The sequence below is a fragment of the Falco peregrinus genome, chromosome 14 (assembly GCF_023634155.1).
Source record: "Falco peregrinus isolate bFalPer1 chromosome 14, bFalPer1.pri, whole genome shotgun sequence".
Taxonomy (NCBI): domain Eukaryota; kingdom Metazoa; phylum Chordata; class Aves; order Falconiformes; family Falconidae; genus Falco; species Falco peregrinus.
In genome coordinates, this window is record NC_073734.1 from 24,870,576 (window position 1) to 24,893,000 (window position 22,425).

The following is a 22,425-nucleotide window of genomic DNA, read 5'->3' on the forward strand; positions in this document are numbered from 1 at the left end:
GGAAGTTAAATGTCTAAGAACAAAGCAGTCTTGGCTATGCCTCTCGATTTATTTTTTTTGTTGTTGTTAATATAGCAAAACACATGTGTAGTATAAGAATGCTGTGTGATGGAGCTGGAGAGTCTTGTCAGAGCAATTGGGAGCTCTTGTAATCATACTGGATGTGCAGGAAAGCTGCTGGGAGGGTAATGATGAGCCCTGGAAGAAACTTTGTAATTTTACAGGATACCCAGTAGTTCTCACCTTGCTTCTAAAGATCAGACCCAAAACCATGTAATTTTGTATCAGATCTCACAATGTTTTTAGCTGTCACTGTGCAGGGTGCAAGACCTTTTTAAACTGGGGAGGTAGCATTGGTCTCTTGAAGACAGGTAGGTAACAGTGCACTTCTTTTGTTCTTTAAGTGCAGACCAAATACCAAAGGTGAAGGAAGGGTTTACAGTGATGCTTTTAGTTTCCCCACAGGAATTTGCAAAGGCCCATCAGTTGCACAGACACCTAGCTTCAGCCTTCTTGAGATTTCCAGATCTTGCCTACTTACCTATAGGTCTTGCTATGCCGGTGTGTTTTTAAATCTCCTTGTAGGCAGTTGTAGAGGAATACTTTGGATTAAAACTGAAAGGTCACCATGGAGCTTCTTAAGGGTTCAGCTGTGACTTCCATGCTGGGGTTATGTTATTATCTGGGTAACCTGAGCCTGTGCCAGGATGAGGCAGCCATCCAAATGGGACAGTGAGGTTGATGCTGCTGATTTGCCTAGAACCAGCTGCACATGTAGCTGAGCCCTCTTCTGCAGTGGGACTGTTAAGAAGCCATTGCTCTTTTGTACTGTTTGAGCTCCATCTGGGGCTGTTCTTTGTTTTACGTGTCTTGTGGATCTCGGCTATATCAAGAAATGGGTCTGTGGTGCATGATGCTGGGAAGACTGGTTGCCCTTAATGAAGTGGCTTCAAGTGACCTGGGAAACTAGTTCGTAAGGGCTTTTGTTCTGCTTCTGGCTTGTAGTTCAAAGGGAAACAGGTTTGCGTTTCACTTTCCGCAGCGGAGGAGTTGCAGCCACAGTCTACTACAGTGGAAGTGGGTTAAGAGACTTTGGTAAAAAATCTCTAACATAGAGAATTAGTAAAATCACCTAAGTTGTTTAACCTTTGCTTCTTTGGGGAAAAAAAAAAACAACAAACGAACAAATCACTGAAATGGAAAAGAGAATCTATAGAATATTCAATATCATGGCATTGTTGCACCACAAATGAGATGAGGAAGCACTGATGCTGTTGGAACGGGATAAATACACCCTGACGGACTATGGCTACAAGTGGTAACATGCTCACCTACTGACCTCCAGAAAGCAGAGTTTTCCAAAGAGGGGTTTTGAGGAAATGGGAACATGGTTCTGGAGATCAGTGAAAGGTCTGGCCTCGAGCTCTGCTGGGTGATGGTATTATTAGTTATTGAGAGAAAACCAGATCATGGAATAGAATTTTAACTTTGGTCCTGTGTGGTCTAGATATGGGTAAGTGTCCTTCCCAGGGAAAAGTCATATTCTCAGAGTATGGAGAAGCATACTTGGAGCTCTAGGCCAATGGCTGGCTATGATGCCAGGATATGAACTGTGTTTACCTGTGTGGAATAGGGGACTATTTTCAAGAATCACTAGTGATACTTATAGCTTTGTAGTACTGTTTAACTACTTCAGAATTATTTCCTTCTGTGACAGATCTGGAAGCTTTTCTTCTTTCTTCCTTATAATTTTTAGTTATTTATTTTTTTCCAAGTTATTTGTGTTTATTGTAGGCCAGAGGAGTAACTGGCCTCTTGTAGCCTCCAGTCCACCAGGATCCATGGTTTCTTTTTCACTTACCCTCACTAATATGTTGTTGCAGCCTTCCACTACACTTTCCCCTCCATTCTCTGGCCTGTCTCAAAGCACTTTCTCAGCAAACAGCCCATCCATTCATCCCAAGCCTGATGCACCACTGATCCCCAGTTGTGCCATTTCTATCCCTTCAGGAAGTACAGCTCCTTTCCTTCAAATCCCCAAGTGATCCTTTTCTTTATACCCTGTCTCTGCTGAGTTCCTTGACACAAGTGTTTTGTTTCCACAAGCTCCCATGGCCACAACCCCAGCCTTATCCATTAGCCCTTGACACCTGTCCTAGAGCTGGAAGATGGAAATGTTGGCTGGTCTTAGGACATCTCTGCACCTTTCCTGATTTCTGTGCAATCATTTGTTGTTCATGGATTAGGTCAAGTAGCTTTCTCTTTCTGCCTGAGCCTTAGAAAGGTGCTGAGTTTTTACAGAGCTGGCATACAATTTGCAAATGCTGTCTCTGCTTCCCTGCCATGTCCTTCCCAGGACATCATGTGACCCCTGCCATTAACTGGCCTCTACCCTAAAAGCGTTTTTTTCCCTGCTGCCCTTACAGGAGAGCTGTTCACAGGTTGAGTAGCTAGAAGCTTGTTTTCTGATGCCAAGCCTAACTGAACATGCATCTCCCTAGCTCCCTGGTGCCTGTCTTAAGTTTCTGTGTGTCTCCTGGCTCCATGGCAACATTTTCAGGCTGTCATCAGAGCATTGCTTGGTTGCCATTATGATCAGCTAACCATGACAAGCTTTTTGAACGTCTGGTTTTCTGTTACCCTGGTCATCCCTTTTCTGCATTCATTATAGTTGGAGGTCTCTTTCCTGAAGATGTACAACAAGCAGCATGCACATCACTTAAGGCAAATCTTCCTAGAGATTTCTGTTAGTGATCTGTAGGGGAGTAACTTTTCTGGTACATAAATTGATTTTATTTACCTTCCTTGTGGCTAGTAATGCTTCTGTGGCTGTCTAGGATAGCCAGCATACAAACAAATTATGAGTTTCCCAAACTATGAGTTTCCAAATTGCTGCAAAAACCCCAATTAGTTCTTAGAGCACACTTAGTAATTTTTTAATCCAACGTGGAGCCTGCACTGTAGGCAATCAGCAGAAAAGCAAAACCTTTCCAGGCCTTATCCATTTCACCTTCCTCCAAAACACTGAGGCAGAGTCCTGGCTTTTCTAAGTATGAGAGAATCGGGAAAAAATGCCACACAGGCAGAGGTAAAGGCGAGTACTGCACCCACGAGGGCAGGGTAGTGCCTGTAAGACTTTTGGGGGGATGCTTTTTCCTGGAGTAGGCTGGCTTAAGCTGTCCCCACTGTGTAGACACCCTGCTAATCTTTCTGCAGCTCAGATATCTTTCCCAAAAGGGTGATGTGTAGTACACGTGAGAAGACAAGATAATTTGATGCTGTGATAATGTGAGCACACAGGGAAGTGGGAGACTTACCCTAAAGCATTAATTAAATGTTTTGATTAAATGCTTGCAAAAAATTTCACAATGCTTCTTTAGACAGAACTTGTTGTAGGAATGTAAAGTGTTGTTATAAAGTTATTTCAGGTAATTCTATTTGCATCATGTAGCAGTTGAAGTTCTAGCTACAGAAACAGGACTTGAATGACACCCAAATCAGTAAGATAAGGATTACAGATAATGATTTGCTGCAGATGCATACAGAAAGAGTAAGAGATGACTGAGGGGTTGTTTTTTCAGCATGGGAGACTGTCAATACTCTTACTTAAAGATTATGTAATCTATTCAATAACTTATTTTTTTTTAGATAGATCTCCTTCAGACTACTCTCTACAGTGTTATCAGCATGAATGCCCTCAGTGCTTAAATTAATTTTTTCTGGTAGGGTGAGCCTTTATCTAGTCCAGGCAATGTGGCATTACAGGTTAAAACTCAAGTAAATTTTGTTGCTGTTAAATAACAGACACTGCAGGAAGATAGATAGAATGGTCCCTTTTCGATAATCCTGTTTTCCATGTAAATCCAAACTAGGGAGGAGGTTGTCTTAGATGAAAACAAATTGGGAAGAGCTCTTGGGCTGTCTGATCTCTGTCTGCTTTGCAAAAAAGAATCAGATTAATGAATGTAAACAGATTAAGGCTAAACAAGGGAACATATCTGAGGGGCATCAGAACTCTGCTGACACCAAAGAACTCTATGGAAAATCAACATTAAGGGCCTAACATTGCTGTATCGTTTTAATTAATGGGAGCAAATAATGGCTTTCAGAGAAGTCCTGAGTGCTGGCAAGAGAAGTGTGACTTTCCAGGGGGCAAAAAGACTTGAGGGAGGTGAGAAGTGGCTTGAAGACCCTGGCTTTAGGCAGGTGTTGCTTGGGGTGGCAGTGACTTGTGGAGTCCTTTAGCACATTGGCTCACATGGAAAGGCAAGCAGCGTGGGGCCTCTTTGGGCACAGTGTCTGATGCAGTTAAATCTACCTAAAACCATCTCTGCTATTATCCTACTGTGTCTTATATAGAAAAATAACACTGAAGAAAAAGGAGAATGTACACAGACCAAGTAGAGACAGAGATTACTAAGGTTCAGAGAGATGAGAATAAGAGAGAATAACAAAAAGGCAGTATGTCTGAAAAAGGAGGGGGGAACATGGTAAAAACAGAAGGAGAGACGGGGCATGGAAGGGAAAATGATTGATAGAGCAATATTAGACCCTTAATGTTTTACTACTGCCCCCAGCAAACTGAGAGCAAGATGCACTATGCCAGTGCAGCAATGTACCACTGGTTCCTGAAGTGACAGCCCTTCTGCCTACTGATCTTTGTAGAAGTGTCATTTTAGGTTTTGTAAGAGACAGTAAATAAGAAGTTGAAGCGTGAATACGAGAAGGGAAGGGAGACTGTCAAGAACTTGGGGGGGGGGGGGAAGGGCACTTACAGCTCCTGTTCAGATCCATTTTCTCTTTCTTCAGTGCCAATTGTACCTTTCAACAAATACCAGTTGTCAACAGAATTTGATGTTTAAATACTGCTGGTTGTTACAGACTCCCAGCCTGTGCTGACATCAGAGGACACTGGGTTTCTGCTTTCAACATGAAGTGTATCTCTTTAAAAATGCCCAGGTTTTTCTTGTGGTGTTTATTACCTTGTTTGACTTTGAAGTTCTCGGAGAGAGGTTTCTGGGGCAACCAAGAGGATGTTTGATGTGGGCTCTTCAAGACCAAACACCAAATGTGAATGGAAGTAATAAGAAATATTATGAGATCTGAAACCAGTTCTTCCCAATTTTCTAATTTTTTCAATGTCTGGCTGATTTGTCTAGGAATTGACAATTTCTGATTGAAGTTGTTTTCTCCCTTCTTGGTGTATTTATAAAATCTAGCCCGATGTGTTCCTTCTGGATCTATTAAATTGTGAGTACATTTTGTAGCTGTAGCCTTTTACCTGGGGCATGTTAGGTCTCTTCTCTACTCATCACCAACCTTCTTGAATTTTTTTTGGCATTCAGTTATCTTGGAAATACCTATGGCTCTGTAAAATGTGGTTTACATCAGTTGTTGGTATCAGACATTGTTGCATGGACAGACCCATATATATGACAAGGTTGTCTTAAGCTTTATTTCCATATAAAACAAAGCTTAAAATTAGAGGTGCAGATGGTGGGGGCCCTGATTTCTGCACCCCCCCACCCCTGTCTTCCATAATGTAATCAGCTGAACAGAGGTTTAGCATATCTCAAAGCAGTATTTCCTTTTGAGATGGGTGAGGCAATTAAATGTGAGCCAAAAAGAAAGCCTGGAGGGAGCTAATGGACATTGCTTCTTGTTGCCATGAAAGAATGGCAAGATAATTATATGAGATATGGAAATGTCTCGTTGCAGTAGTAGGTGATACAGGTCATCTCGCAGAGTCTGCACGCTCCCAGTGAGCTCATGCCATGCTCCCAGGGGTTTGAATTGCAAAGAGGCAGGTGACTCCAGCTGCTAGCGTGTTCCCAATTGATGCAGGAGTGTGCAAATCTATGCAGGTCTGTCATCAGCTGCTCTCCTCTGAGTGGCTGCTGAAAAGTTGTGCACGCGCATGTGAACTTTCTAGGCTTAACCTGCATTAGAAAGCCTGTGTGCATGTGTGTAAGCTTTCTGTAGAGCTCTAGAGCATATGTGTCATGGGTGGTGAGACCAGAAAAGCAGATGTCCTGAACATGCCCCTCCTACTTGGGGATTAAAGATGCTCAGGGGAAGGCAAGATAGAAGCTGAGAGACACGTCCCTGACTTGCTGCCGGAGACAGCAGCTTCTGCAGCTTCAATGGGCCTCTGCTCTTCCGTCAAATAGTATCCTGCAGCTCCATTTCCAGCAACCATCCCCTTCTTTTGGTTAACCAGAGAGGAGGAGGATGGCCTATGCTGAGGAAGACAGGTAAGGTGCTGTATAGTAGGGGGTGCACAGACATTCAAGCTGGAAGGGGCTAGCAAAATTGCATCACTTCTTCCTTGCCTTGTTTTCCTCTTCTTCCTACTGGGCACTCCATAAATGTCAGACAACGGCTGCTCAGAGGTAAACATCTTATTATTGAAGAGGAATCTGGCCATCTGCCTCTGTCAGGTGCTGGTATTATGAAATATGGCAATGAGCAGATGACCTTGGGAGAGTTATGGGCCAGAAGAGGCAGATACTGTGGTGTGGAGAACCATACACTGCAAAAATGTATGGTGGTATGCCCCTCTAAAATGTAACACTTTATTTGTTTATTGGGATATGCCTGCTTTGCAGATGGATTTGCTTTCAATCAACCTAGAAGCACAATGAGGGTAGGCTTTTTTCATGCCATAAAAGATCTGTCATCAGTGGCAGTCCTGTGTTTTGCTGCAGACATGTTTCTCCAGTGGATGACAGCAATCACAATAAAAAGGATTGTGCTTTTAGCTGATCCTGTGATTTAATCCAGAGCAATGCTACTGAGCACTATTATTAGGCGTGTCTCGTTGGAGACAGAGTAGCTATAGGAGGCTTTGTGCTACTTATATTCAGGCTGTCAAAAAGCTCGCACAGACCTCAGGCTCATGCCTGACATCACATTTGGTGACCCACCGGTCAAATTCCCCTTCCACTCCCACTAAGCAGGTATCTCCTTTGCATTCAGAAATTATCTGTGCCTGCCAGTCCTCTTTGATGCTGTGTGTCTAGAAGATTTCTGAAAACTAAATATCACAAGCAGGGCACTGCAGATGAATTTTGGCATCATTGTGCTCTCGGCACTGGGGACAGCTCTGACCTGTCCAAAGCCTTTGGGATGGAGAGGGCTCTGCAAGGCCCCTGCACACCCGTTGAAGCTCCTTTCAGGCAAGGAGTTACACAGCACAGGAGCTCTAATTTTTTGCATAAGAAATATTTTAACATCTTCTGTTTAGAAGGAAAAAAAAATTCCCTGAATCTCAGCATAGCTCAGTCAATCCCAATGTCTTCAGCAGACAATGAATGGGATTCATCCCCCACTCCTAACATTCTGGGGATATAGCAATAATATTCATTCTTTAATGCTATTTTGCAAGGACTTATTTTTTTTTAATAATTAAAAAACGGGGATTAATGGTCAAGAGGAAGAGCAGATCCTGGTGACCTCATTCTTTTCTTATGCCTGTCACAGGTACGTCCAAAGCTTGGATATTATGTTTAAATTCTCATGGTTCCCTCTAGGATTACTGTTATTCAACAGAGAAATTGGGAGAAATCGTTCATTAATGTATGTAAAGCACTTGTAAAGCTTTTGTCTGGGAACAAGGGATAATATAATCGGGGATAGGCTTTGTTAACGTCACTTCCATAGTTGTGCTTGTTTCAGGAAAACCGGGAAAATTCAACACTATGTTATGGTAAATAACTTTCTCATTTCCAGACTTTTCCTTTGAAAAGTATTGCAGCTAAGTATGAGTCTACATTTTAATTCATGCACATAGAAGTTAATTCTTATGGGATTGCAGGTTTATGACAGGCTCAGGTATTTTCGACATCCTAGTTTGTAACTAGGAATGTAAGTTTGATGTACCAGACATTGGACAGGACTCATAGCAGGAGCTAGACGCTAGGAGATGAAAAAGCTCACAGAAGATACCTGTGCAACAACTACCTACCTTGTCAGTATAAAGGAAAAAAAACCGAATTGAGATCCTTTATTTGAGTATTTTGTTATTTCAGTTAGAGGAACCAGTTGTACGCTGTCAGGTCCTCTTCATTGCTGGTCTGAGACATACTGGAGTGTGCAGCACCACTTTGAAAGCTTTGCTGTATGTTCTTGAAGGCTTCAGACAGCAGAATCATGACATGACTAAGGCTTGCACCTCTGGAAATAAGAGGCTTGATTTAAAAAAACCAAACCAAACATATTCATGAAGCAAACAGTGACTGCTTGTCAGCATCTCCAGTCAATTTTACATCATCTTCAACCCCACAATGTCGGATTCTCTCACCCCTTAATAAGCAGATCAATGTTTCACATAGAGAACCTGCTGCCCCTACCTGTGTTAGGTCACTCCGTGACCCAGTCCTATACCATATGCAGTCATTAATTTTACTCATCAAAGGTAATGATTGAGTTGCTATCAAGAAATACTGTTGGTACCCTTTTGAGGAGAGTTTCCAATCAACCTTGGTATTTACTTTCAGAAAGTATCTGTATTGTCCTATTGGAAATAGGATTATGGGATTATTCTTCTATTGATTTTGTTCCAAAACTGCGATTAATGCATCTGATGAATACTGGACTGACAGGCCTAAAAACTGAAGTACTTTCGCTTCTGTGAGACAGACGCACAAAAGGCAGTGTAATGCCAGCTTCTATCCCACCTTCTGGCAATGTGCCTCAGAGCTGGATAAGACATTTTTTTTGCCAAGGTGTTTGAGCAGTTCCCCTCTTAAATCAAACAGCATAAACCTAGGAGCCCAAATTCCTGTTTTCAGTTGTTTTGGTGTAGACTGATGTCATTGGGCCTCTTGCCTAGAACTAGACTGCAGATGTGACCCACTGCCCACCCTGTGGGAGAGAGGAGGATTAAAAAAATCTCCATTTTTAGCCTTCTGTAATGAAACCACAAGGTATTGAGAAGGTGGATGTTTAAGATGTGTACCAGCCCCAGAAGGAAGCACTTGGAGCTGATAGCACTCAGCACCTATGGAGATTGCCTTATCCATCTCTGTAGATGATGTTTGCCCCCTGTCCCGCTAGTCTACCTATTGCAGAGGACAGTGTCTACTCCCTTGGCAGCACAGCATCCCAGCTGTGCCATATGGGTGGCCTTGGACTTCCATCCTCTTGGATTCCCCCATCAGAGGCTGGACATCCCCAGGCACACACACATATAGGTTGCAATTTCTCAGTCTAACTGTGCTTTTGCATTCCTTTAACTCAGGATAGATCAAAGCCCACCAGAAATAGGAGCTGGTTATGCCTTGTGACACTTCTGTGATCTGGATATCATTGGCCATTCTTCCACTATAGAATGAAACCAGCAAAGAGGATTCAAGTTATTTGCCTGTGGCCAGGAGTAAAATACATGACATTATAAGGGAAACATTGATAATAACAGCGAAGCTTTTATTATTTTAGTCTGAATGAAATTTCTTTTTTTTTTGCAGCTTTTCAGGACTTTTGTCCTTTGAAGCTTGTTTTTTGGATGGGTTGATAGCCTCACTGGCCTGTTCTCCTTCTGCAGAAATAGCTATGAGGTGTATAAGGAAACAGCAGATTGGTTACGTGCCCATTCTGTCCAGCGCCCGAAGACTGCCATCATCTGTGGATCAGGACTGGGAGGTCTGGCCGATGCATTGGACAACAAGACAGTCTTTCTGTATGAGGACATCCCTCACTTCCCACGGAGCACAGGTTGGCACAACCCAGGGTGTCAGCATCCCATCCATCAGCAGCCTGCCACAGAGCCTTGCGGAGAGATAACTCAAGGCAGCGTGCACCACCCGTGTTGGTCTGCAAATCAGTCCAACAGTGGTGTAATGTGTGTTCACAGTAAAAAATAATAATAAAAAAACCCAAACAAACAAAAAAAACCTCCAAAAAAAAATACATAATTCTGTGCTATGATATTTAATTGACTCAGCTCTCGGTTTCACAGTGCTTGGTCCCACTGTAATGCATAATCATCAATGGACAAATCCCTCTGAAGTCGAAGACCTTGAAACCTGTAACTAAAATGACACTCTACTAATTTCCAGTTGCAGGGCATGTTGGCAGATTGGTGTTTGGAGAGCTGAACGGGCAGCCCTGCGTGTGTATGCAGGGACGTTTCCACTATTATGAAGGACACACTACCAGCGCGGTGAGTTCTCCTTAAGAAAAAGCATTCACGTAAGGTGAGGTATGTTGTAAAAGATGCAAAATTGACCACTTGCTTTAATATCCAGCTGCAGGAGTTAGCTCTTGCAATGAATCTTGCTTAGATATCAGATTTCTCTCCAAAAAATAAAACTGGGAGCTCAAACCAAGAGGTAGTCAGCTTCTGGTAGGTGAAGCTGATGCTGTGCAGCCATGCAAAGTGGCTAGTCCTGCTGTACTCACAGGGGAAAATAGTGTATCATAGAAGGCAGATTAATTTACATGCTTTTAACTTGGTCATTTTAATCATTATTTAAATCAGCAACCAGGAAACTTTGAGTGATAACAATAATCTATTCTAATCTTCTTTTGCATTTGTATAGTTTACAGCTTTTTTTTTTGGCCCTCAAAGAATTCATTGGCTAATGTAACTTGGTATACCTTCCCAGTTAACATATGGAAGTATGTTATTATTTGTGTTAATATTACCTAACATGCACATATATACTTTTCAGTTTGAAAAGACCAATAATATTTATATACTGCCTGATAGTGTTGTGGGTTTTTTTTTATTTTGACAGCTTAGAGATTTTATTTGTGTAATACTTGGCACTGCTCAACTTCTTGTAGAAAAAACAAACTATTTTAAATGCACTTGATAGACAAACATGTCTTGATAAACTTAGTTTAATAGGAAAACATGTCTGGATAAACCTAGTTTTTCTATTAAAATTAACTCATTTCTTTAAGATATTATGTCCATAGGCAGGAAATTTTCTGCTCACAGCTTCTTCAGCATTTTAGAGGTAGCAAATATCATCCCAATTCCTTCTTGACTTCTCAAAATTAAACTTTTAAATTTTTTTCTAGTTTCCGTTTGTTCCTTAACTTTGGATAAGTAGGTCAATGAAGTGAACTAACGTGAATAAAATGAAAGTAATAAAATAATCTCTCTGCTTCAGTAAAATGCAGCATTATTGTAAAAAAAACTGTTTTATCAATTACTCTCCAAGTCCATGTGCGTAGGTAGTTACTTCAATCAGCACAGTAGTTTGATCTCTGCAAGACCCTGACAGCGAGGAAAAATTATCTGCATATTCTTTTTGTACCGCATTTATTTGACCTTAGTGCAACTGTAGGAAATGTGGGTTTGGATTTTAATGGTATTTATTTCAAGATTAGGTTTTAATATGTTTTAAAAACATTTAAATTCTATTTTAATTAGAGGAATATTTAAAAATGGAGAAAAAGTTGTTTCAACTCCTTGTAGCCTCATACAGACCCTTCTCTGTATCATGTAAGCTGTCCACAAATTGCAATACTACAAGTGTAGCAGTAGTAGCTGTCTACTAATTGAGATACTCATTGTACATATGCCTTTGGCTCTTGCAGGTCACCTTTCCCATCAGGGTCTTCTTTCTCCTGGGGGTGGAGATCTTGATTGTCACAAATGCTGCTGGGGGACTGAATCCCCACTTCCAAGTGGGGGACATCATGTTCATAAGAGATCACATCAGCATGTTTGGCTTGGGAGGGCATAATCCACTGCGTGGGCCAAATGATGAGAGGTAAGGCATCAGCTCCATGTTAGCAATTAACCCTTTCTTCCCCCAGCCACAGGCTGGGCCTGCCAGTTGCACCTGATGGCAAATATTTACTGAAAGGTAGAGTTTGACTCCAGGTACCCACGAGGGAAAAGTTAAAGCTGTGCGCACTGTGCCACCTGCCCTGCCTTCCCCAAGCACCCTTCCTTGGCTGTTGCTTACTCTTACAAGCCTATAAGGAATTTACACGCAAACCTGCAGAAGGTTTTGCTGTATAAAAGTAGGCTTCTGATCCTTCTCCTAACATGGCCAACCATACCATCTGCTAAAGAGACCTGCTGCTGTCTGTTCTTGTCAGTCCTTCTCCCTGCTAGTTCCTCTTATTTGAGCAATGTGGTGAGATGCAGTGTCTCCTGCATCTTTCAACAGCTGTTTCTGGTGTGATGGAACTGATACAAAGAGGCCAGGCAGTAAGTTGACAGTGGAGCAAAGATAAAGCCTCTACATCTCCCGATAACCACCCTTGTATCCAGCCCATTAAACTGGGGTGCCTTTGTATTCACTTTGTATGGGTGCATCATGTATTCAATGAAGGCATCAGCCTGATGAGAGGTGGTTGTCTTGGAAGCTTCTTGGGAGACCTCTAGATCTACAAGGTCTGCTAGCTGAGCTGGGAAATCAGGCTTCCTATACCAGCTCTGTAGCGGAATCTTTACCTTATGGATGGTGCACAGATAGGCTTGTAACACACCCTCACCCCTAGTTGCCACCAGACATAGAGTTGCTTTGAGCAGGAGGTTGGATTTAGATGACCTCAGGGTTCCTTCCAACACAAATGGATCTGTGATCCTAAAAGCCTTCCCAGGCACCATCAGACTGGTAGGGTGAAAGGCAACCAGCACCAGCAAGGTCAGAGCACTGAGAAGGGGACATGCCGGATGGACCAGTGTTTACAAAAAAAAAAAGTCCCTTGACTCTCTGATGGAGATAAAAAGAGTGTGAGGACACATCCATTGGAGATTCAGGGTGAGCAGAGGAGAGCACGTCAAATGTCCGGAAAGTCAACATGGAAGCAGTAAAGATTCAGAACTACCAGGAGCCTTATGGTGGGAAAGAAAGAGGCTGGATTGTGATGAGGGGATAACAGTAGCAAGAGTTATTTCCTACCTGAGCTGGCAGGAGGGAAGCCAGATGAAAGCCAGGTCTGTGAGGCCAGAGGACAGGCAATAGAGAGGTGGTGAAGGAGGTGCTAGTTTGTGAACAAGAGTGAGTTTAGATGACAGGATGGTGAAATCTGTTGTTGGCTTGGAACCTTCATCTTGAAAAAAGGATGTTTGCAGGACAGGTGTCTGCACTGTCTGGAGATCCTTCCAAAAGAAAGTTCTGGTGTGAGAGTAAGTTGGGCTGCCTGGCTTCCAGTTACTGTTGGTTCTTTCCTGATGTGACGCCAGGCCTGGCTTCTGCTTCTGAAGAAATCTGAAAGGTGTCAGCAACTGTCTCGGGGGAAATAAACTCTTCTGCAATTCAAATGGCAAGAGGACAGTACCCACCTGAGGCAGAATATCTTTAAATCTTCATAGAGGTTGGTGTGGGTTGAAGGAAAGAATGGTTAAAAAGCACCGAAGCCATATGGAGGAGTGTTTAAAGCGCTCTGGACTTGCATACTTGCTCTGGAACAGGAGGAAAAATGCCAATCAAACAGTAACTCCATCTGGACAGCATTCAAAGGCAGCATAGCTGTCTCATTGCCTCCCAAAAGCAGCTTCCTGGTGAAGACTGCAGTGCTCTGGGAGGTGACTTTTGTACTGCTGACCAAGGCATCAAAATGGGCAAAAGGTCTGTATGAATCAGCTCTCAAAGTACTGCAGAGCTTCAGCTGAACAAACTCCTCCTAAAATCCAGTCCAGCTCAGTCACCAGAAAGGATATACCTAAGCACAACAGAGTAAGACTAGAGGCAATGAAGTGATGTGAAAAAGGAATATACTGCAAGAATCTGAGGACTGAATTTAATAAATTAGAGGTTGGCTTCTGCATTGCTGGCCATCCTTCAGGAAAGAGAAGCAATTTTCATGGTGATGAATACTGATTACCTTAAACCAGATGGGAAAGCTTGTTTTTTATTTATATAATATTTAATGTTTATAAACATAAGCCACCTACCGCCCTAAACATTCAGCTGGAAGAACGTGTAAACAAGCAGGAGCTTTAATAGCCTAGATGAGGGAACTTATCCTGTCCTACTGAACTGCATTGGTGAACATGGCTGAGAGTTTATTTTCCAGATTTCCTCAGTGGCAGTGTACCAGTCTTTGCCATCTGCTTCTGCTCTCCTGAGTCAATAGTAGGATTCCCTCAGTCAGGAACATAACTGAGCTGTTATCTTAAGACCCAAAGCAAGCAAGAGACCCAGCCTTGAAGCAGAAGGTGGAGGCTACCTAAAATATGGCCCTGGAGCTCCAATGTGTGCTGCTCTCCCCATTTCCCTGCAAGGGAGAACACCTAGAATGGGATGCCCTTGCCTAAACATGGACATCTAATACCATCTGACACTCTGCTGAGTATCCAATACCCATTCTCTTGGGCTGGCAGATGCAATATAAGACCTATAGGATGTGTGCATGCTCTGGACAGGCAGCAGAGGGGCAGGCAGAACCTACTGGGGCATCTCAAATGAGCCACTGAATTGTACTTCTGTCCTAGAAACATGTCCGAGCTTGTGTTTGGTGTGGTCTTGCTGTGCCAGGAACCAAGTGCAGAAGTGGATGCTCTTTCCTGGGTTGTATTTTCTGACTAGCAAGCTTTGTTCATCTGCCTTCCAAAAACAGTCATTCCTTGAGGCCCTTCAAACTGGTCTCACGTAGACAGTAAAGGGAAAAGACTCAAATCTCATGTGATTTTTCCAGTGCATCCCACTCTGTTCCTGTTTCAAGCATGTGGGTGTTGGTGCGGGTATAGGACACCCCTTGATGCTGTGGTACAGGGCATCCCTGGCCGTGAGCCTGGTTAGTAGCTGCCTGCTGCAATGAGCCTTAAATGTAGTAACTGATGCTCCCTCGACCTGCCTCACCAGGGTGGCCTCTGGGTGCTGCAGGGAGCCTGTCTGCAGGCTGTTGTGCAGGAGAAGCCAAAGGCATCAGCTGTCTGATGGATCATGTTTGAAAGTCACTGTGGGCAGCTACTGGGGAGAGAGAGAACTGGCCATCAGTGCTCCCTAGAGACAGGAGTCCTTGGAAAGACCGTTCCAGAAGGGTTTGTGTGGTAGGAAGGCAGTGCCGGACCTTCCAACAGCTGTAACCTGTGTGCTGAGGGTTTCTAGCAGAAATGTCACAGTGCAAGAATTATTGGACTGCATCACGGACTGCATCCGTGACAGTCTGCCCATAACACTTCCCTTTTGTCCAGAGGATGAACATCCCTGAACTCTGATGGAGGGAAGGTAGCGGCAGCAATATCAGCATGGCTGTGCCCTTTACTGCCTTGCAGGTTTGGAGTGAGGTTTCCCTGCATGTCAGATGCTTATGAACAAGATCTGCTCGGCCTGGCAATGGACAGTGCGCAGGAGCTGGGCTTTCTGAGCTTCATCCGAGAAGGAGTGTACTGTTTGCTGGCTGGTCCCTGCTATGAAACCATTGCTGAGTGCCGCGTGCTGCAGGCGCTGGGAGCAGATGCTGTAGGTAAGCTGCCCAGGCTGGGCTGGTAGGGTTGATTGGGCACATGGATTAAAGAGTCCTGCTCAAGGCTGACTTTCTTCAGTCTTTGACTCTTTGAGTCTCCTGGGCCTGAAGAAAAGAGCTCTGTATATTTCTGCTTAGCTCTGCGGTGGCTTAGTGCAGCTCCTAGGATGGGTCTGCAGAAAGTCTCTGTGCTTGTGGCTGCCCAGGACAGGGATCCTGGCACAACGTGTTTGTTTCCCAAACGCAAATGTCCCATGCTCAGATGGCTCGACTTCAGCAGGGCTGATTGGGGCCCAATCAGAAGTGAAGTCCTTTTCATTTTTTTATTGTTTTTTAAATTTTTTATTCTGAGACCATAGGCAGTAAGAGTCTGGATTGTTTAGAGATGGTAATTATGGATACCTTCCCAACTGCATATGAGGAAAGTAAGAGTCATGATCCATATGATTCCTCCAGCTTGATCCCTGGCTCATGGAATTCTGTTCGTTAGCATCTACAGATTTACTGTTTGTGAGGAAAGGAGCTCAGCTCCCCACAAAGCCATTTTTCTTTGCAGCAGCTTTTTTAGCCAAGGAGAAGAGCCAAATGACACAGCACACCAGTGTCTCTTAGCAAGGCTGCAAGCAGTCTGACTCATCTTGGGGAGAGAGAGAAATCACACACAGGAATCAGATGTGGGATGTTTATTGTGCTGAGCAGAGTTGTAACTGTAGTGCTATAGCTATTGCAGCCTCACAAATATCACAGCCTGTAACTATTGCACAGCTCAGAAATAGTTGAGGGGGGAATGAGACAAGGGCATGCATCGAAGATAGGATCATGGTTTGCAGCCTTAGAGAGATCTTGTTTTGGTGTAAATCCTGATGACTCATCCTGGTCCTTTCTCCCCTGCCATAGGCATGAGCACTGTCCCAGAAGTAATCGTAGCCAGGCATTGTGGCCTCCGAGTCCTTGGGATCTCCCTCATCACCAACAAAGTGGTGATGAGCTACAACAGTCAAGAAAAAGCCAACCACGAGGAAGTCCTGCGCATCTCGGTGGTCCGGGCTGAAGTCCTGCAGAAACTAGTCACACACCTCCTTGGCAAACTGCGGGAAAGCACAAACTCTGCATGACCTCCAGCCATTTATCATTCATACAATAACGAGTGAGCACTAGCAGGTGCTGGGGGAGAGCTGTTGTTGAGGCTGTCCCCTTCTGCTCTTCTGATTTTGAATAGACCTTTTGATCTTTGTCCCGGTGCTTTAGCTGGTTACGTACAGAGGTTTGCTTTGAATTTTGCTAGAACGATCCCCTTGTTAGTAGCCAGTGACCAAAACAGCTTTCTGGCACTTAGGGTCTGACCTCTGGCAGATTCCCAAACCCATATGTCAGCAATGAGCCCCTTGGTACTCTGAGCTCCAGCTCCCCCTCATTTTGCTGCAGTGTTCGGTGTTTCTCACCGGTGGTGCTGCCTCTCTCAGCACAGCACCCTCCAGCTCTGAGTCTCTGCTCCCCTACTGCACTGAGCCCCCAGGCCATGGGCCAGGTGGAGAGCTGGTCGCAGGGCTCAGTGCCTGCTGGGCATGTTTTGGTAGGGCCTCATCTGAAGCCCAGTGGAAGTCCACAAAAAGCCTGAGTTTTGGGTGAGGACCTGGCTGTGTAAAATGGGCTGGACTAAAGATGAGACCTGTCTGGAACAAGCAATGCTGCAGAACAGGTGAATTGTGATTGGCTTTACAGCTCGGAAAACCCCTGCAACCCCATGCATGGGGTTGTGTTCCCTTACCATCCCAGGTGTCCCAGAAAGCCCTCTCTTTGCACACAGCCACAGAGCTCGGGAGCTGTTTGCTGTGATGCGGCATGCCCCCCGGCACCCCCTTGCACCTCCCTGCTCTGTTTTCAGCCTTGAATCACTGTTGCTCTATTTAATAGCGGGTGAAAGAGCAGCTCAGATGGCGTGACTTGTCCATGCACAAGTGGCCAAGCTGGAAACAGGATCCAGGTCCAGCTCTGCCTGATTTTGTTCCTTCTGGTTCTCTGATCTCAGAGATCAGCAGCTTGAGCCACTTGCACTGGAGACCCAGTTACCTCTTGGTGTCCCAAGACAGAGATATCAGTTTGACTCGGTGTTTCAGCCCAGCTTTGCTCTGCTGCAGTCCCTGCAGCAGATACTAGAGCACCAATGGTTTGTGGAGTTTAGTGATGTGAAATTACAGTGGAAATTATTTTGGAACAAGTATGGTATTTTTGTGACTTTCCTGGTTCTCTTACATGAAGAAGTAGAGCCTAGCAATGAGTAAAGGGTAAAGGGGAGAGGCCATCATGCTCTCTTTCATGAGCATGCTGATGGTCTGTCAAGGAGGGGTGAATATTCACCAGAATGGTCTGTTATTCATTGTTTCCCAAAGGTCAAGCTGAGCAGAGAACGCAGCTGGATGTGAAACAGTGACTGTAATTATTAGGTAACCTTTTTCCATTCATTTATCTTCAAGTTCTTTTAAAGCACATCACTGTCACAGCTAAATGTTTTCGGTTGACATGGTGGTCTGAACTGAAGACACCCAACTGGTGATGGAGAGCTCCCAGTCTGCCTTCCTAAATTTAGCTGATCAGTTGTTTATTCTTGATGCTCGCCCTCCGTCGCAGCCTTCAGCCTTCCGTGGCATTTCTTCAGCTCTGGGTGCAAAATGACGTTGTGGCCTGGTGAGTGTTTTCTGGATGGGTATTTGCTTGAAGCCCTTCATGCTGGAGTTGCTGGTCTCAACTGCTGTACTAATGGTGCAGATCTTGCCACCAGGAAGAACAGAGTTGTGCTGTGCATGTTTTCCATGAAACCGTAGCACTTCAAGTGTAGGAGTGACCACCCTGTCCCCTTCTCTTCTCCTGGGCACATTTACTTGTGGTCAGTCCTGACAAATATTTACCCAGCCTGGTCTCAAGGACCTCCTGGAGGAGGAGGATTTGTTGCCTGTGCTCTGGCAGAATTGCTTGTTCAGCAGCTCCTGGCACTTGGGGGAGCCCTCAGAGATCCCAGCTTTTTCCATTTGGTGGGTCTGGCTGTCAAGACAGTCTCAGGGTGGTGATACGCAGAGGGGAAGATTCCAGCTCCTTTTCCCACAAGGCTGTTGCCTTTTCAGATCTAGCCAGGGGTGAAGTGCTTGTCAACAGTGGCAGCAAAGCAGTGAAATGTGAAAAGTGGCAGATGTGCAGAACAAGAAGGAACCACTTCTACCTGCTCCCTTTTCAGGCTTCTCCCTGTATGGGCTTGTTACAGGGCAGAGAGAAAAAGAAAATGCCTAGAAAATGGTGCTTTGCATTTGTCTAATTAATGCTTGGTGTATACAAAGTCTCTCAGCTGAGTGGAAGCCAGCTGTGCAGCTAGCTGTAGCTAGTGAGCAGCCAGAGCAGCTCAGGCTGGGATTTCAGCAGACTCCAGTCACTAATTGGGCTCAGGTTGGACTGCAACGTGAAGGGAGGCATCCACAAAACCTGCTGGTGCGCTGGTACTTCTCAGGCCAGGCTCAGGGTGCTGAGGAGCCTGGCAGCAGCACCTGCTTCTGCTAGGCTGGGTCTGCTCCTCTCTCCAGCTGTGCCACGGGCAGAGGGTGAAACCTGTGCCAAGCACTTGTATCTGAGTACAACTGAAAAACAACATAAAACTGAATCTGCAAGTCACCACGGAACTAAATCTTTGGCTAATTGTGTCTGTTCTTAAAGAAATATTTTTCTAAATAGCATTTGGACCCTTAAACAGTGGGGGGGCTCTTATTCCTGCTGCCCAAGGTTGACTTGGATGGCTCCAACTTGGCATGAACATCCTGATTATTGTCTCTGTAAATGACAGGAGGGAAGATGCCCTGGGCACTTTGGAAAGAATCTTGCTCGGGCTTTGGGAGAGAGGGGGAATACAAGAGCGAGTGGGTTTGTCTGGTTTTGGAAATACTTTTAATCCAGCTTCGGGGTTTTGTGTAAGGAAGGAACTGGGAGAAAATAAAACCGGTTGTGGACATCTGGGCACTTTGCACAGGTATTTTGTGCTGACCCCACTAGGCTGAGCAACTCTCGGGGCAAGGCAGGGGGGAAACAAGAACAAAAGGGTCTCAGCTAACTTCTGCGCAGCTGAAAGGTGCGATGGGCTGTGGTGGTGCCAGTGCAGCAGCCTGTGCTGGAGGCAGGACGTGGTTTCCTTGATGCTTTTATTTAGTGTTCTTGGTGCTTTCTGGGAGCATCCATGGCTGAAATGAATAGGCTGTAAGACAACCTCAGCTTGCTTTCATTCCTGAACTGCGCCTCTTATCTCTGTCTGAAACTGTGGTTGCAGGGATAATCTGGAAGACAAATGAAAAGCTAAAAAAATGGCAAGTGGAAAAAGAATGCCAAATTGCATGACTGCTCCTGGCACACTCAGTGCCGTGGTTAGCAGTGAACTCAGCTGCCATCCCCATGGCAAGGGCACGCAGGGAGGACCTGTGCTAGTGTGGGACAGAGGTGGCACAGCTGCTTTTTCATTCTCTCACAGCCATGGGTTCACAAGCCAGTCTGGCCCATCCTTTGCGCCAGCTCTTTTCCTTGCTCATCAGCCCAGAGAAAACTCTTCAGACCATGGGGTCCCACTGCTTCTAGTCCCCGGAGAAGATGGAGGTGTTATATTGACACCCTCACACATCATTCACATGAAAGTGTGATGTCAAGAAAAGAAATCTTGATATAACCCTTGGATGGACCATATCATGAGTTTGTAAGTAGAGATCTCTGCTGTTGTCTCAGAAACAACCCTGCAGCCTCCCCCAAAACACCTGGTGGTGTGACCCATTCTGTTTCCTTTGCAAGGCTTGGTTTCCCAGACTTTCTTTTACATGAGATTTGCTGTTTGCACTCTTTTCTACATAAAAGTAAACCAGAAAGCTTTTTAAAAAATGTGTTCTCTGTCTCGGCTCAGCAGCTGAACATATGCTTTGCCTTCAAGTTATCAACATTCCCTCAGACATTTCTCTTTACTGAAAACCGGCAGTTGAATTAAGGGGTTTCTGCTATGATAGTGTTCATGGTTTTTTTCCAAAAGCTTTAGGTCTTCGCTGCTGGGAAGAATTAATCTCTTCCTGCCCCACTGAATATGTGGAGCAAGGGGGAGTGATGTGGTGCAGGTGCATCAGTGGGCTGATCCTGGTTTGTCGCTGAATTAAAGCCTGACTCTATATGCAGCGTGATGGTCTGTTATTTCCAAAATCTGATGGCACTTTTAGATGGGTATCTGTTTAAGAGCCGGGACGTAGGTGAAAGCCGGAAGGAACCATCCAGCCTTTTCTCCTGCAGAGGGTAAGTCCCCTCCTGCCCCAGCTCTGCCCAGACACCCATGCTGGGGGATGGCTTTGAAGAGCAGCACAGTCCCCACTTGCTGATCTTGGCTGAAACTTCACAGCCTTCTCTGAAACTCTTGTTCTTAATCTTAGCAAACCCCTTGATGGACTAACAAGCCGTTCTTGCCCCACTGGGTGCTTTGCAGAGGCAGCATTTCCCCAGAGATGGCAGGGAGTGGGTTCAGGGCACTGCCAGGGCCCATGTTTTGCTCCCAGGTGCTGACTTGGAGCACCCTCGGGTCCTCATCAGTAGAGAGGAGGGTGTCCTGGGGCAGTGTGACTGTGAGGGGCTGCTGCCATCCCTGCATGAGCTGCGGCTCTGCTCCCTGCTGTGCGAATGATGGACCAGTGACAGGGACCTGACACTCGCCTGTGCCTCTCCTGCCCCAGCCCGGGGGTGCGTCCCTAACCCCAGACTGCGCAGGCAGCGAGTGTCCCTTCTCAGCCCCTGGGAAAGCTTTGTTCTGGAGGGAGTGGGACAGTGAAGCAGTGGGCTGTGCTGGGGAAATTGTGCCCCAATAATGGGAAAAGGAAGCTGTTCTGGGGACTCATCTCCATGCCAGACCCCAGGAAGTGTGAACTGAATACCTAGGATGGCCGTCTGTGTCTGTGCACCTGAAGGCCGCCTTGTGCAGCGGGGAGGAGGGACAGCCATCATGCTGCTGTGTCCCAGCACAGCCTCCTCATGTGATGCTGGCACAGCATCGTCCTTCCCATGCCGGGAGCCCAGCATCCTGCCCTCCCCCAGCTTCCCTGGCATTAAAGCCCTCTTGAGGCCATGTCCCCTGCACCGAGCTCCCCCAGCCTGCTTCCCTTGCACCCCACACACACTTTCTCTCAGCCAAGAGACAAAACCCAGAGGCACCAGCCCCGGGCACGATGGGTAGCCCCCTGGTAGCTGCCTGCTGCCAGCTACGTCCCTGCTCTGCACCCGTCTAAACTTCCCTGCTGCCTTCTCATCTTTAATTAAGCGCTTCTATCCACTGAGCCTTCTCGCTGGAGCTGAATTATATTTTTTTTTCCCGTAGCCATGGCAACGCTTCCCCTGGGCAAGCTGAGCCGGAGCCGGTGACAAACCTGACATGTGGCTGTTTGTTTGGGCCTGGAAATTTCCCTGCCGTTTGGGAAAACTTGGGAAAAGAAAATCCATTGATGAGCAGGCAGGCAGCAAAGGGAGCCGGGGTGAGAAACTTCCCATTTTGGGCTCCTGCCCCTCCAGGCTGTCCCCCTCCAGCAGGGATGGCAAAGCCTTGACCCAGGGGTCCCTTGGGTTTTCCTCCAAAAGACGGGTGTAGTGTCTGGGTTTTGTGTCCTTACCCCAGCCATGGGCCGCAGGTGACAGCCCCACTGTGGCCATCGCAGGTCCCTCGGTGGCAGTGGCCTGGGGCCTGGCCTCCACCCTGCTCCTCCTGCCAGGACCTGCAGCTCCTGAGCAGTGAAGCTGCTGTCAGGGGGACAGTGACAAGGTGCACGGATGTGGTGACGCGGGGCAGGAACATGGTGACAGGGGTTGGGCTGGGTGATGTGTATGAGGGCTGGGTGACACAGGATGGGATGCAGGGTCTTGGGGAAGGGATGCAGTGACAGGCAGGAGGAGGTGGCAGGCCAGGGCAGGGTGACAAGGCAGGGCTAGGTGTCAGGACAGGGATAGGTGACGTTAGGCAGGGCAGGTGACATGGGGCAGGGGTAAGTGATGGGGTGTGTGGGT

The 22,425-nt window shown here is 45.8% G+C and overlaps 1 protein-coding gene across 1 annotated transcript; it reads left to right on the forward strand.

Moving 5' to 3' along the window:
* The first annotated feature begins 4,762 nt into the window (after positions 1–4,762).
* PNP (purine nucleoside phosphorylase) lies at positions 4,763–20,562 on the forward strand. The gene is made up of 6 exons (XM_005229231.3): positions 4,763–6,254; positions 9,545–9,714; positions 10,059–10,162; positions 11,551–11,726; positions 15,188–15,378; positions 16,276–20,562. Exons 1-6 carry the CDS (start codon positions 6,232–6,234, stop codon positions 16,491–16,493), a joined length of 882 nt encoding a protein of 293 aa, XP_005229288.1. The 5' UTR covers positions 4,763–6,231; the 3' UTR covers positions 16,494–20,562.
* The last annotated feature ends 1,863 nt before the right edge of the window (positions 20,563–22,425 follow it).